The sequence below is a fragment of the Oryx dammah genome, unplaced genomic scaffold (genome assembly GCF_014754425.2).
Source record: "Oryx dammah isolate SB20612 unplaced genomic scaffold, SCBI_Odam_1.1 HiC_scaffold_25, whole genome shotgun sequence".
NCBI lineage: Eukaryota > Metazoa > Chordata > Mammalia > Artiodactyla > Bovidae > Oryx > Oryx dammah.
The window spans coordinates 2,253,329-2,266,953 of NW_024070209.1; the positions used below are offsets into that span (position 1 = coordinate 2,253,329).

General features: G+C 58.5%; 1 protein-coding gene and 1 long non-coding RNA gene across 2 annotated transcripts; one reads left to right on the forward strand and one right to left on the reverse strand.

Moving 5' to 3' along the window:
• Nucleotides 1-3,578: 3,578 nt before the first annotated feature.
• ADRA2B (adrenoceptor alpha 2B) lies at nucleotides 3,579-7,210 on the reverse strand. The gene is made up of 2 exons (XM_040267572.1): nucleotides 5,407-7,210; nucleotides 3,579-5,360 (listed from the first exon to the last, which is right to left on the reverse strand). The coding sequence occupies exon 1, from the start codon at nucleotides 6,774-6,776 to the stop codon at nucleotides 5,433-5,435; it is 1,344 nt and encodes a 447-aa protein (XP_040123506.1). The 5' UTR covers nucleotides 6,777-7,210; the 3' UTR covers nucleotides 3,579-5,360; nucleotides 5,407-5,432.
• Nucleotides 7,211-7,897: 687 nt separating this feature from the next.
• Nucleotides 7,898-13,406, forward strand: LOC120883536. Its single transcript, XR_005725805.1, has 3 exons — nucleotides 7,898-8,040; nucleotides 8,418-8,556; nucleotides 13,240-13,406. It is a non-coding gene; the product is annotated as an uncharacterized LOC120883536 (long non-coding RNA).
• The last annotated feature ends 219 nt before the right edge of the window (nucleotides 13,407-13,625 follow it).

Below are 13,625 nucleotides of genomic sequence, written 5' to 3' on the forward strand. Positions count from 1 at the left end.
CGGTCTGCATCTGCACCGAGGTACAAAGATGAGGAAAACTGTCCTAATCTGCCCAGGATGTCGACTCTAAGAGCAACTGATTAACTCCAGGAATCTCTATGTCTGGACTTTCCTGGGAGCTGGGGTGGGAGTGGGGCAGAGGTGAATCCTCAAGCTAGGGGTGATCCCTCATGGGCAAACAGGTTCATCAAGGCCCCGAGAGGGACCCAGCCCCGCCCAGGAGCAGATGGAGAGATGACAGCAGAAGCAGGGTATGACCCTGGCCTCTGGACCACCTCCTCCCTGGGATTTTCACTGGCATGGAAATCCCATGACAGTCCTGCCCCCCACAGCAACCAGAGCCTCTGTGCAGAACTCCCAGCCTGCGCAGGGGGCATGAAGGGGCCTGGTGTCGACCCCAGCTGGGCAGATGCCTCCTGAGGCGGAAGCAACCTCATTAGCACGTCACATGTTTCCTTCCCGGAAGACCCACCCCCTCCACCAAAACCCACGCAGAGATCAGACGGAGGACGGGGAGGGGCAAGGGCCTGATGGACCCATGAGCCTCCCTCCACCTACAGTCTTGCTGGCAGGGCAGCAGCGCCCTCCTGCCATGGGTACCTTCTAAGCTGGTGGATCTGAAGTGCTTCCTGCAACAATGCTTCGACGAGGAATTCCCAGCACCCTGGATTTCTCAGTAGCTGGCCTGAGGCAGGGGCTGTGTCTAACCTCTGTTTCAAGGTTATTCCTTGTGCCCTAAGGACCCAGATTCCCACAGAGTGGATGCAGATGAAGGGAGGGGTCTTCCTAAGCCCTCCCACCCTGTGTCTTCTCTGTCTTCTCTTTCGGTGTCTCCCTTTGGTCAGAGAAATTTTTCTTTTTAATGTATTCATTTGGCTGCACTAAGTCTTGGCCGCAATGGGATCTTTGATCTTTGATCTTTTTCGAGGCATGCGGGGTCTTTGGTTGCAGCATGCAAACTCTGAGTTGCAGCATGTGGGTCACTGTCCAGGGCTGGAACCTGGACCCCTGCATGAGGAGTGCGGAGTCTTAACCACTGGACCACGAAGGGAGGAGTCCCAGGGACATCCTAAGGAAAGGGGCTTCCAGAAGGTGGAAGTGCCCGGCCAAGGTGGCTCACCCGCTTGCCTGCTGTCCCCTCCCTCACCTCCAGGGCATTCACCAAGAGTGCTCCTGGGAGGAGAAGGGCTGCACCCCACCCCCATATCTCTGCTGGTCTGAGCTCAGCTCATTGAGCCACTAACCCTCAGATGAAATCTGAGGGCTCAGGGTGAAATCAAAAGTAGGTGCTGCTCACACAGAACAGCAGGAACAGGGTGTGAGAGGAGGAGAGGACCAGGGTGGGAGCCAGGGGTCCTGGGACCCAGCTCCAGCTGCACAAGTCTAGCACAGGGCCTGTCAGACAGGACTGTCAGCAGACGTGTCCTGAATGTGGACCTTTTATTCCTGTGTCTGGACGCAACCCCTCAGTATGAAGCTGTGGTGTGGTGGGCACAGAGTCAGACCGCCTGGGTTCAACGCCTGGCTCTCCCGCTGTGTGACTATGGTGCTGGGGGATGAGGGTGAAGGCTCCAACCCAGTCATCTCTCTCTGGGCTTCCATCTCTTTGGGATTGGACTGAGCTGTCAGGAACGGAAAAGCTGTGACACACACTATCACTCATTCATTCCCTGGCAGTGACAGACGTGAGCAGTGGGTCACAGCACCACCACTAACTGATTCGAGCCAGATGCAGCCTCAGCATCCCCTGACACTCAGCAGCAGCTGGGTGACCTTGACTTCCAGTTTCCTCTTCTGTAAAATGGCCATTGTGAGGATTAAACAAGACAATATATCCATATTGGACTGCCAGCAGTCCGGCTCTAGCAGCGGTCTTTTTCTGCTATCGTTTCCAGAGACTAGGCCAGATCTTCTTCCAGAACAGCAAGGAACAGTGTGGTCCAGTAGAAAGAGCTTGGGCCTGGATGACCTCAGGCAAGCCATCCTGCCTTTCTAAGACTCAGTTTCCCCAGAATAAGATGGGCTGATACCTACCTTATAGGATGAGCATAAGGATGAAACGAGTTGATCAGACAAAGACACCAGAAAAGCCATGAGCTCAGTAAATGGGAAGAGGTGAGCTACCTTGTGGCACCCATGATAAAGAACCTGCCTTCCAATCCAGGAGACATCAGAGACGCAGCTTTGATCCCTGGGTTGGGAAGATCCCTGGAGGAGGGCCTGGCAACCCACTCCAGTACTCTTGCCTGGAGAATTCCGTGGACAGAGGAGCCTGGTGGGCTACAGTCCATAGGGTCACACAGAGTCAGACACAATTAAAGCAACTTAGCATGCACACAAACATGAGCTACCTTGATCTGCCCTCATCTAGCTGAGGCTTTTAGGGGTGGGTATACAGGCTGGTGTGAGGTGATGGGGGCTCTTCAAGGCAGGGTGTGGCTTCCTTGTAAAGTCTCCCTTGAAGCCCCATTGACGTCCACCAGTGATGATGAATGCATTAGAGTCTTGGGTTGTTGCCCCCTCCTCCGCCGGCAGAAGCCATGGTCCCACTGAAGTGTGAAAGCCTCCTCCCGCCAGATCTGGGTCCTCCCCTCCCAGGCCTCATCCTTCCCTGGGGTCTGCCATTGGTACCCCTACCCTCTGCCAACTGCTACTATTAATACAATCAGCCTGCTTCCTGGCCTCCCCTGCCAACAGAACCTGGCCAACCTAGTTCAGGTCCCAGAGACTGCCTTCTCTGAGGCAACAGGAAGCCTGCTGGACTCAACTCCTGACCCAACTCATGGAGTAACTTGGGGCCTCAGATGCTTCACCTGGAAAGTGGGGAGACTGACAGGAGCCAACTGCAGGCCTTCCAGCTCTGAATCTTCGTGCCGGAGAGCCTGACGTAAAGCAGGTCCGTCCCAACTCCTGCCCCTCCCTGAAGTCATTGTTCTTATTTTTCAGTTTCTGTCATGCCCAACTCTTTGTGACCCCGGGGACTGTAGCACGCCAGGCTTCCCTGTCTTTCACTGCCTCCCAGTTTGCTTAAATTCATGTCCATTGAGTCAGTGATGGCATCCAATCTCATCCTCTGCCACCCTCTTCTCCTTTTGCCTTCAGTCTTTCCTTAGGCATAGGGTGAAGGCAGCAGCTTAAAACATTCCTCTGAGTGACCTTCTTTCCCTCCCTCCCTCCTCGTGTTCCTCCCATTCTGTGTGGGTGGTGCCTAACCACCTCTGTCGGCCCCCCTGTGCTGGTCTCCTGCCCAAAACACCTTCCTGTCTTCCTTCTTGGTGTACTCCTGCCCTTCACCCAAGGCCCTGCCCAAAGGTTACCCCCTCTGGAAGCTTTCCCTCCCTTCCTTCCCAGGCAGCCAGTCTCAGCCTCCCCTGGCGACTCTCACCCCCACTGACTTGTAATGATGAATAAGGGAAGCTGAGTGGACAAACTCCGGCAGGTGGGTGGGGCCCAGCCAGCCACACCTAGAGGAGGAAAAGGCAACTGACCCTGGGAGGGCGCCTGTGCCAGAACCTGCTACACAGGTAGCTGAGAAAGAACTACTATCGGTAGTCTTTGGGCAATGAGGACACAGCTTGCTTATTACAAAATATCCTTTATTGATAAAATAGCTCAGACTTTAAAAAAAAATAAAAACCTGCATATCACAAGGGGACACCGGCAACAACCGCAGGGGTCCCGCGGGGGCACACGTGAGACTAGCCAGCAGATGACGCAAGTCAGCCCCTCCCCGGGCCCAGCCTCCCTGGCTCTGCCCCCAGGCCAGGCCCAGCCTCACACTGAGACCAGGGAATGAGCTGGATGGCCTCCTGCCCCAGGAGCAACTCTGGTCCCCTCCGTTCTCTCCACCCCAGAAAATTCCCCCACATCCCTCCAAATCCAGCCAGGCCCATCAGTGCCTGTGCTGCTCAGCCCAGCCACTGGCCTAATGGTGAAGCCATGGGGAAGGCTGGGAAACATCCTCCCAGTGCTCCCAGTTGTTCCAGGAGGGATGGGAGAGGGAACCAAGAGGGAAAGGCCCCTGGAGCCCCCTCAGTGGGGTGGAGCAACACGGCTGGGTCTGAGATGGGCAGACGGCACCCACCAGGGGCAGGGTCAGCTCTGCATTACAGGGGCCCACGTAGGGCTTGGAGCCCAGCCTGGGGACTCCAGTGGGAGCCCCCCTAGGAGTCCACAGGGCCCCTACCCACCTGCTCCAGCCCCAACACACTCTCATCTCACCCCATTCCCTTGCAGTGGGTATCTTTCGAGATCTTGGGGAAACATTCACCAGCTTGATGACAAAAGATTGCTCCCCCATTGTGGGGGAGGGGGCTCCAATCCAATGAAAACCCTCCTGGTGTTGCAGGTGAAATGTTGAGAAGTTGTCATGCAGCATAATAACTCAAATCTTTGCAGGCATAAGAACACATTCTCAAAGAAATCCTTGAACTGAAACCGTGGTTCTGTCTGCCACTCCCCACTTCCAGTTTGGGGTAGGAATTCACACCCCAGGGACAGAACACAAGTCTACAGGAAGACAGGCAGTGGTGAATGGGAAAGGGGGGATTTTTATATCACCGAATAATCACATTTTCTGGTTCTCTAGTGCGTTACCCCATGGAGTTCAACGCTTTCAGCCAAGCCTTTCATCTCCCAGCGGCAAGTAGGCGGCAAGCTATTGTCACCCCAGTTTTTGCAGGGGGTGAACGCTAGTGATCAGGGCTCTCCCGTCGAGGAGGAGACCAGGCCTCCAGACCACCCCACTGAGGCATCCACACACCCACCCGCCTTCCAGAGGGGCGCCGAGTGAGGAAAACAATACGAGACTCTGGTCTTTAAAGGAGTCACAGACCTAAAAGCAAGACGAAGGCAAAAAAGGGCCCAGAAATAGTGCCAGCCCTTAAACCCGCACCCAGTGCCTCACTGGGACCTGGGCACCCAGCGAATGCCTGTCATCATTTCTGCTGCTTCCTCAGCAGCAGGCCCTCCTGGAAAAAGTGGAAGGCTGGCTTCCTGCTGTTTTCCAGGGGAAGGGGAGAAAGAAATAAAACACCGCAAGTGGTCAACCAGAAGACACCGGATTCTCAGGGGAGGGAAGCCCACCAGTGGTTGGCAGGGGTCTGTGGTTCTGGGAGGGGAGCCCAGAACATTCAGCTACGTTCAAGATGGGCCAAGCCTCGTCCATCTGCCCTTGCAAAGGCAGTGGGTGGAGAAGATGGCCCCCACAGCCAAGCCAGCAAGTGTGTGTGTGTGTGTATGTGTGTGTGTGTATAGCCCGCAAGGGGAGCCTTCAAATAGACCCCCTGACCTTCCCAGGGAGTCCCCAGGATGAGGCTTCAGGACCAGGAAGGGACCAGAAAGCCCAGGGAGGTGGCCACCTAAAACAGGGTGAAGCAGGGTGACCCTGGCACCACCTGGCACCACCCCACACAGGCAGCAGGCTGGCAGGCTCACCAGGCCGTCTGGGTCCACTGGCGGCACAGGATCCTCCGGAAGGCACGGCGAAAGTCCTGGTTGAAGATGGTGTAGATGACGGGGTTCAGCGAGCTATTGCAGTAGCCGATCCAAAAGAAGAACTGGAAGAGGCCGTGGGGCACCTTGCAGTGCTGCGGGCAGATGGCACCCAGGCTGTAGCTGAAGAAGAAAGGGAACCAGCAGAGCACGAAGACGCCGATGACCACGGCCAGCACGACGGTGAACCTCTTCTCCCGGCTCAGCTGCGTCCGCCGCCGCCACCACTGCGCCCCTGCAGCGCCTGTGCCCCTGCCCAGGAGCACCTGGCCACGCAGGGTTGCCAGCACCCGGAAACCCTGTGGCTGCTGCAGGGGCGGGCTGCAAGCTGAGGCAGGAGACGCCGGCAAGGCCTGCGGCTCACAAGCCTCTTCTCCCTCCTCTTCTGCCTCCTCCTCCGGAGATGAACCGCAAACCCCTTCCTTCTGACCCTGCCCTGACTTGGGGATGGCAGGCCAGCTGGGAGGCAAGGCAGGAGTGCCAGGGGCTTCAGGGGTCTGCCCCTCACCCTTCTCCCCTGGGTGAGGTTGGGAGCATCCATTGGCCTCTCCAGGAGTGGCCAGTTGAGAGGCCAAGGTTGGCAGTTTGGCTGAGTCTGAAACTTCCCCAGGGACAGGGTGTGGCTGCTTAGACTGCCTCTCCCCAGGCCCCCCTTTGGCCCGGGGGCCTCTGCAGTGGCTGCGCTTGGCGATCAGGTAGATACGCAGGTAGACCAGGATCATGATAAGGCAGGGTGCAAAGAAAGATCCAATGCTGGAGGCCAGAATGTACCAGGCCTCTTGGTTGAGCTTGCACTGAGGGCGGGCCAGGGGCTGGGGACCCTGGTCGCCCTTGTAGATGAGGGGTGGCAGCGAGATGACCGCTGCGATGAGCCATACGATGAGGATGATGAACTTGATGCGGCGGGGGGTGCGCTTGGAGTTGTACTCCAGGGCCCGGCTCACCGCCCAGTAGCGGTCCAGGCTGATGGCACACAGGTGCACGATGGAGGAAGTGCAGAAGAGCACGTCGAGCGCCAGGTACACCTCGCACCAGGTGCGCCAGAAGTACCAGTAGCCCAGCAGCTCGTTGGCCAGCGAGAAAGGGATGATGAGCGTGGCTACCAGGATGTCGGCGGCGGCCAGCGACACTAGGAACAGGTTCTGCGGGGCGCGCAGCGAGCGGCTGGTCAGCACCGCCAAGATGACCAGCGCGTTGCCGAAGATGGTGAAAAGGATGAGGAAGGTGGTGACCGCCGCGATGGCCGCAGTGGCCTGCACCGAGTAGGGCTCCTGGTGGTCCATGGCGGGGCCGGACGCGGCCAGAGCGGGCGCTGCTCACCCCGGCGCGCGCACAGCCGCCGACGGCGCTGTCCCACCCAGGCCGGCTGGACGAGGGGGTCGCCCCCCTGGCGGTGCTAAAGGCGCTGGAGCCCCATGGCCAGGCCGAAAGGGGGGTCGGGGGGACGCCCCGGGGCCGGCCACGGCCCTCCTACATCCTGGTGTACCGGCGCCCGCGCCCCTGCCGTCCGCCCCAGAGAAGTTTACCAAGTTGTCCCTCCGAGGTCCCCGCCCCGCCGGGAACCAGGGGAAAGTTGCGCCCTGACGCGGGGAGGCTGCTGGACTCACGCTGGGGCGCGGGGCCCGGCCGGCCGGGCAGGGGGTGCGCAGCCGGTTCGGAGGAGGCGCGGAGGCAGACCCGCGCCCGGAGCTCCTGTAACCCGGAGCCGCGTCTGCAGGCAGCACGCCGCGGCCGGGGAGTGGGGAGGAGAGCAAGCGCGGCTGGAGGAGGGAGGAGACTGGAGGCGGGAGCGGGAGGAGGAAGGGAGGCGGGGCGGGCGGCGGGGGGGACCCAGGGAGGGTGGAAGGTGCGCCTCGCTGGGGGGCGCGCGGGCCGCAGCCTCCCCGCGCCCCCGGCCTCCGCTCTGGCGCCCCTACGCTTTTCCTCCCAGCCTCCCCTCTGCGGCAGGTCAGAGAGGCCCGGCGTCTGGGATCTTCTGGACCGAGGGAAGGATGCTGGCAGAAGCGGAAGGATCGGTGCACCAAAGGAGCCGGGACGCGGCGCTGGAGGGTCCGCGGGCACCAGGCGGGATGTGTCTGCTGCGGATTGCGCGGCTAGGGCCGAGCCCTCGGGTCTGGGGGGTGGCCGCAAGCAGATTTCTCCTCCCCGCCGCCCAAGAGCCCCAAGGAGAGGGTGGGTGGGTGTGTCGGGGCTCTGGCGCATGATGAACCACAGGCGCTCCCCGGAGCCCGAGAGGCCAGAAGCCGAGCGGAGGGCATGAAGCGAGCGGACAGACCCTTCCCCAAATGCTTTCCCGCCCCGACTGGACTCCGTCGGGCCTGCGGACCCCGAGGAGGCGCGCGTGACAAGGTAGCGAGCGCCCCCTGCCGCCGCCCGCCTGCGAGCTTGTCCTCGGCCACCGAGGACCCGAACCCTCACCGCGTCTTGGGGTCGCTGAGATGGCTCCCAAGCCGAGGGTCAAGCAAGTGCTCAGAGCCTGGGATTGCCGACTTCAGCTTTCCTGTTTCTCCTGCACATGCCTCAGTTTCCCCTATTAAGGGCAAAGAGGTAAGAAAAAACTGGCCTTGGAATCAAGTCTCGGCAACACCTGAGACTCAGGCGGGGGAAGGGGGTTGAGGGGCGGTGTTGGGCAATTGCAAACTCCGACCTCATGACCAGCAGGAAGAGGATGTCGCCTGGTGCAGAGTGAGGAGATCTAGTCAAAGGCGGGGTCTTTTGACACAATTTCTCAGACAGTAGGGAATCTGCCTCCAATGCAGAAGACCCAAGATTCCATCTCCGGGTCAGGAAGATCCCCTGGAGGAGGGCATGGCAACCCACTCGTGTTCTTGCCTGGAGAATTCTATGGACAGAGGAATTGGCGGGCTACAGTCCATGAGGTTGCAAAGAGTCAGACATGACTGAGCAAGTAACTTTCATTTCAGAGAAAATGTAGGTTTCAGGGGCAGCTTGCAAGGAAAGAGCTGTGCAGTGACCCCCCTCCCTGCTCCAGTCTTGCTGATGGCGCCTGCCCCATGCATGCTACACACCCCTCTTGAAGTAGCCCTGGAAAGTACAGCTGAGGTAAGAAGAAACTTCCAATTAACCACACACTCAGTCCTGTCTGACTCTGTGACCCCATGGGCTGTAGCCTGCCAGGCTCCTCTGTCCATGGGATTTCCCAGGCAAGACTGGAATGGATTGCCATTCCCTTCTCCAGAGGATCTTCCCGACCCAGGGATGGAACACAGGTCTCCTGCACTGCAGGCAGATTCTTCACCATCTGAGCCACCAGGGAAGCCCAATTAAGCACATACCCACCCTGACTGCCTTCTGGCCTCAAAGTGCTTCAAAGGACAAGGGCTCGCCATGCACCCTCCTCCTACCCACACTCCCTGTGGCCACTGCAGTGCCAGCCTGGGGAGCTTCAAGGGCATTTTTTCACTGTTTCCTGAGCCTTTAATGCTATAACCCCAGCCTAGACCCAGCCCTCGTATTTCTAGCCCATAGAAATACATGGCATCCTCCCTATAAATCAGCATCAATCTGCATCTGAAAGTAGGGCTCCTCTGACGGACATGGCCTTGATCCAGCATGCCTGCTCCATCTTGATGGGAGCAGGGAGTGTGGCCTCAAGGTGCCCACAGTGTCTCACCCCCAGCCAGGCTCAGGAAAGGTGGTACCCGCCCCTAGCCTCCAACACAGGGTAAGACTGAGGGGGCTCTCCCTTGATCCTGGGCTCTCCCTGCCTCCTGCCAGCCTCTCTGTTAGATGCCAGTGCCCACAGCCTGGTGGGGAGGGTGCTGCCTAGGCTCGGTTGGAGAGGCAGCCAGCCTCCCTGGTCCCCTCCAAAGACAGGTGTCGTGAATGCATTCTTCCACTTGCTGGGCTTCCATGCCAGGGTTGCCAGGGATGGGGAGGAGTCATCAGACCCTTCGCTGAGGATGGACAGGCAGGTGGCCATTGGAGCCTGGGAATCAGCCGCTTGAGCAAATTCCTGCCTATCCCCGTGGTGCCCTGCCCCATGCTCTCTGTCCCACGGCAGGGAATTTGGGCACTCTGGTAGCCCAGATAGGCTTCGGGAAGGACTACTTCTCATCCTCTCCAACCACTGTCAGGCTTGGGGGCCAGTAGGTATCTCCCCAGACACTGCAACTCACAGCAGCCTTTTGTCTGCTGGTCTGTTTTCCTTGAAAGGCCAGGCCTCCAGGGCTCTGCAGAACTGAGGCCAGGGCTCCTCAATCCCACCCTGCCCACCCTCCCCATGCTGATTCTCAGCCGGGCCTTCCCTGTTGAGGGAAGCTGCACATCCACCTGTCCCTGGGCCCTGCTGGGTACCACCCTTGGTTGAGCACAGCCAGAAAGAACCCACAGGAACCCACGAGGTTCAGCCAACACCCAGGCTCTGTGTCACCCACTGCCATCCCCCAGCCCCACCCAGCCCCAAGACCAGTGGCTGGCTCTCGGGGCAGTGGGGGCTGTTACGTAACTCAACTCCCCACTGCTCTCTGCCATCTCCTTCTCCCACACACACACCCCTTCCCCAGCTGCCTGCTCTGCCGAGCCCTTTGTGAATCAGAGCCTCAGGCAGCAGTAGGGCTTCCTCCAGCCCTTCCCAAACTAGCTCTGACCTACCAGGATCATCCTGCTCCACCAGGGCTGGCAGAGCTGTCCCAGACCTGCAACCAGCCAGCAGCAGCTGCTGCCATTACTCCCAGCCACATGTGAGGGGGTGGCGGAGGCAGTGACAGGCTCTGGCCCACCCTCCATCCCACACCAGTCTACATGCTGGTCCCTGGATGTGCCCTGAGCGACCACATCTCCAGTCCTTTCCAGGGACTGTTTGCTCTGCCAGAAACACCCTCCTCACCCTCTTTCTGTGCTTGGTGGAGCCCTACTCTCTTCTCAAGGACCGTTCACCCATCACCACTTCTCCTCCCTTGGTGCCACTTTCACGCCCAGAGGCTATACCGCAATGGGGTCTGATGTACCACCTCTTTCATCAGGGCAGATATCCCTCCTCGGTCCGCAGTACCTGGCCAAGATTGTTGAAAAGTGAAGGGTAACGGCAGTAGACATCAGCAGATGAAATACACATAAGCTTTTTTCAGACAGGTGGTGCCCAAATGAAGGAACCCCCAGGAATGTCCTTGAAAAGAGGGGCCGTGGTGGAAAGGTGACCTAGTAGCATCTTTTCCAAGAAAGGGGAGACAGTTGTCCTACCCTGGCCGTGAGAGCACGGCAGGAGAGGCACCGAGTTAGCTGAAAGCCCTGGAACCACTTCTCCAGGTCCGAAAAGCAAGACTGGCCCCACTGTCTCCACCGCTGCACTTCCTGCCCCGAGAGCCCATGGGGACGATCCCCAACCAGGCTGCACCCACCCCCAGCTTTCCCCAGAAGGCCCAGCCTCTCAAATCCCCAGGGACCTTACCCCCAGACACCCTGTACCACCCAGCCTCCCCACCTCCCCAGACCCCTGAGCCATGCCCTCTGTGGTGTCAGTCGGTCATCCTCTCTCCCCACATCGTACCTCACCCGACAAAACCCCAACCGTGGTCAAACCTAAATCATCCACCCTGCCTTGGAAAAAGTGGCTGCTTTTTCCAGAGCAAAGCGCTCACTTCGTCAGCTGGCTTCGCTTTGAATTCGCGACCACAGATCTCCAGACGTTCCCAGTGTGCTCCCTTCCCCAAGAATCGGCATCCGTCTCCTGCTCCTCTTCCTGCCTGCGCCCTCCTCGCAAGCTGTGGCTTTGCCCTCTACTTAAGAGAAAAGGGAAGCCAACCCGCAGGCACGCGTTCCCCACACACCTGCCTCCGAGCCGCGTCTCGCCTCCTGGGGCAGGTCCTCTGCAGACACCCTGGACCTCGAGTCCTCTCGTGTCCCCCGGGGCTCTGCTCTGTTGATTATCCCTTCACCAGCTGTCACTCCCTCCACTCTAAGGGCCAGCCCCCTTCTTAGGAAGCCCTCCACACCCTCTGCGTGCATGCGTGTGTGCGCTAAGTCACTTTGGTCGTGTCCGACTCTTTTGCGACCCCATGGACTATAGCCCACCAGGCCCCTCTGTCCGTGGGATGGATACTGGAGTGGGTTGCCATGCCCTCCTCCAGGGGATCTTCCTGACCCAGGGATTGAACTCAGGTCCCTTACCTCTCCTGCACTGGCAGGCTGGTTCTTCACCACAGGATCACCTGGGAAGCCCCTGCAGCCTGGTCTTGTCTGCCTGGTCACTGTCTCTGGCCCCTCACGTTCCCCTCACCCTCCACTGAGTCCACTCCTGGGCGTCATTCATGCCTCTCCATCACCAAGGGCCAGGCTCGCGTCTGTGTCCTGCTCCCACGCAGTTTCTCAGCCACATTTTATAGGACGGACCCTTCCCCAGGGCCACTCCACAGGCCCTGCTCCCTCCTAACAGGCCACTCCTCCCCAGCTTCCTTTCCCTCTCCCAAACCCCAGATCAGAGATTCCCACTAAGACTGGTTTTTGCCCCTTCCCAGGGATGCTGGGCAACGTCTGGAGGCATTTTTGACTCTCACCACAGGAGGCAGGAGGTTGCTACTGGCATCTTGCGGGTAGTGGCCAAAGATGCTATCAAAACACCTTACGAGGTCCAGCATGGCCCCCTCTCCCCAGCAAAGACTCATCAGTCAGAAAATGCTGCTAGGGCCAAGACTGAGAAACTGCAGGGGGCAATTCAGCACTGGTTCAGTCCTGGGATCCTTTCCTTCTGCACCTGAACTCTTCTTGGGGAATTTCATCCAGCCCCTGGTACCCACCTGGGTGCTAATCACTCTCCAAAGGACGTCCCCTGCCCTGAACTTCAGGCTCACAAAGCCCACACACTTCTTGACCCACCCATTTGACATCCAGTAGCCACCAACTTACCTGGTGGCTCAGCTGGTAAAGAATCCACTTGCGATGTGGGAGACCAGGGTTCGATCCCTGGGTTGGGAAGATTCCCCAGGAGGAGGGCATGGCAACCCATTCCAGTATTTCTTGCCTGAAGAATTTCATGGACAGAGGAGCCTGGCGGGCTACAGTCGATAGGGTTGCAAAGACATGACTGAATGACTAAGCACAGCACAGCCCCTGACTTAAAACACCTATTTCGCCTGAACTCTCTCCCCTCAGTTCTCAAGGCTGAGATGCCTTCATCCCCTGCTCATCCAACCGCAGGCGTGCTTATTTCAACCTCCAAAACACACTCCCAGAGCACCCACTTTCGCCCTTTCCCATCATCCCGCCACTCTCGCTCACACAACTGCAGGGGCTACCAGCTGTTCTGCCCGATTCCAACTCACTTTTCAAGGCCCACCCAAATAACGTTTTTAATATAATTATGTTTATTTTTGGCTGCTCTGAGTCTTTGCTGTTGCATGTGGGCCTTCTCTAGTTGCGGTGCTTGGGCTTCCCCCTGCAGTGGTTTCTCTTGTCGCAGAGCACGGCTCAGTCGTGGCGCACATGCTTAGTTGCTCTGCGGCTTGTGGGATCTTCCAGGACCAGGGATCGAAGCTGTGTCTCCTGTGTTGGCTGGTGGATTCTTTACCACTGAGACACTAGAGAAGCCCCTGAATGACTCTTTAAAATTTTAGATCAGGTCTTGTCACACCTCTCCTTAGAAACTCCCAGCAGGGGGCCCCTGCTGCTCTTGGAATAAACCATCCCTCCATGACTGACCAGGCCCTTGCCTGCCTCCTCCTTACCGCCCCCACACACCCCTCTCTCCACACACGCTGGCCTGACACACCTTGCTTCTTCCTGCCTCAGGGCCTTTGTACTGGCTGTTCTTTCCCCAGATAGCCCCAGGATAGCAGCGTCCTACCATTCAGGTGAAATGCCATCCATAAATGCTCCCCTCTTCCATCACTTATCAATCCCAGACGCTTTATTTGCCTGTTTACTGTCCATTCCTCTCCCCACCCCCGAATAAACTCCATAAGAATAGAAAACCTGCCTTGTTCCCTATGTTATTCCCAGTGCCTATAACGGAGCCTGCCTGGCCCCCAAATACAGCAGATGTGTGTCGGGTGAGTGAATAAACCAACGAATGAGCCCACAGAGCTGTGTGGTCGGGGATTGGCGAACAAGTCGCAGGCCGTGAGAGGTGGCGGCTAGCGCCCTGGGCTCTGGTTGACGCCCCAGGGTCCCACACA

Coding starts and splice junctions, on each gene's coding strand:
- ADRA2B (XM_040267572.1), bottom strand. CDS start 6,776: ATGGACCACCAGGAGCCCTACTCGGTGCAGGCCACTGCGGCCATCGCG.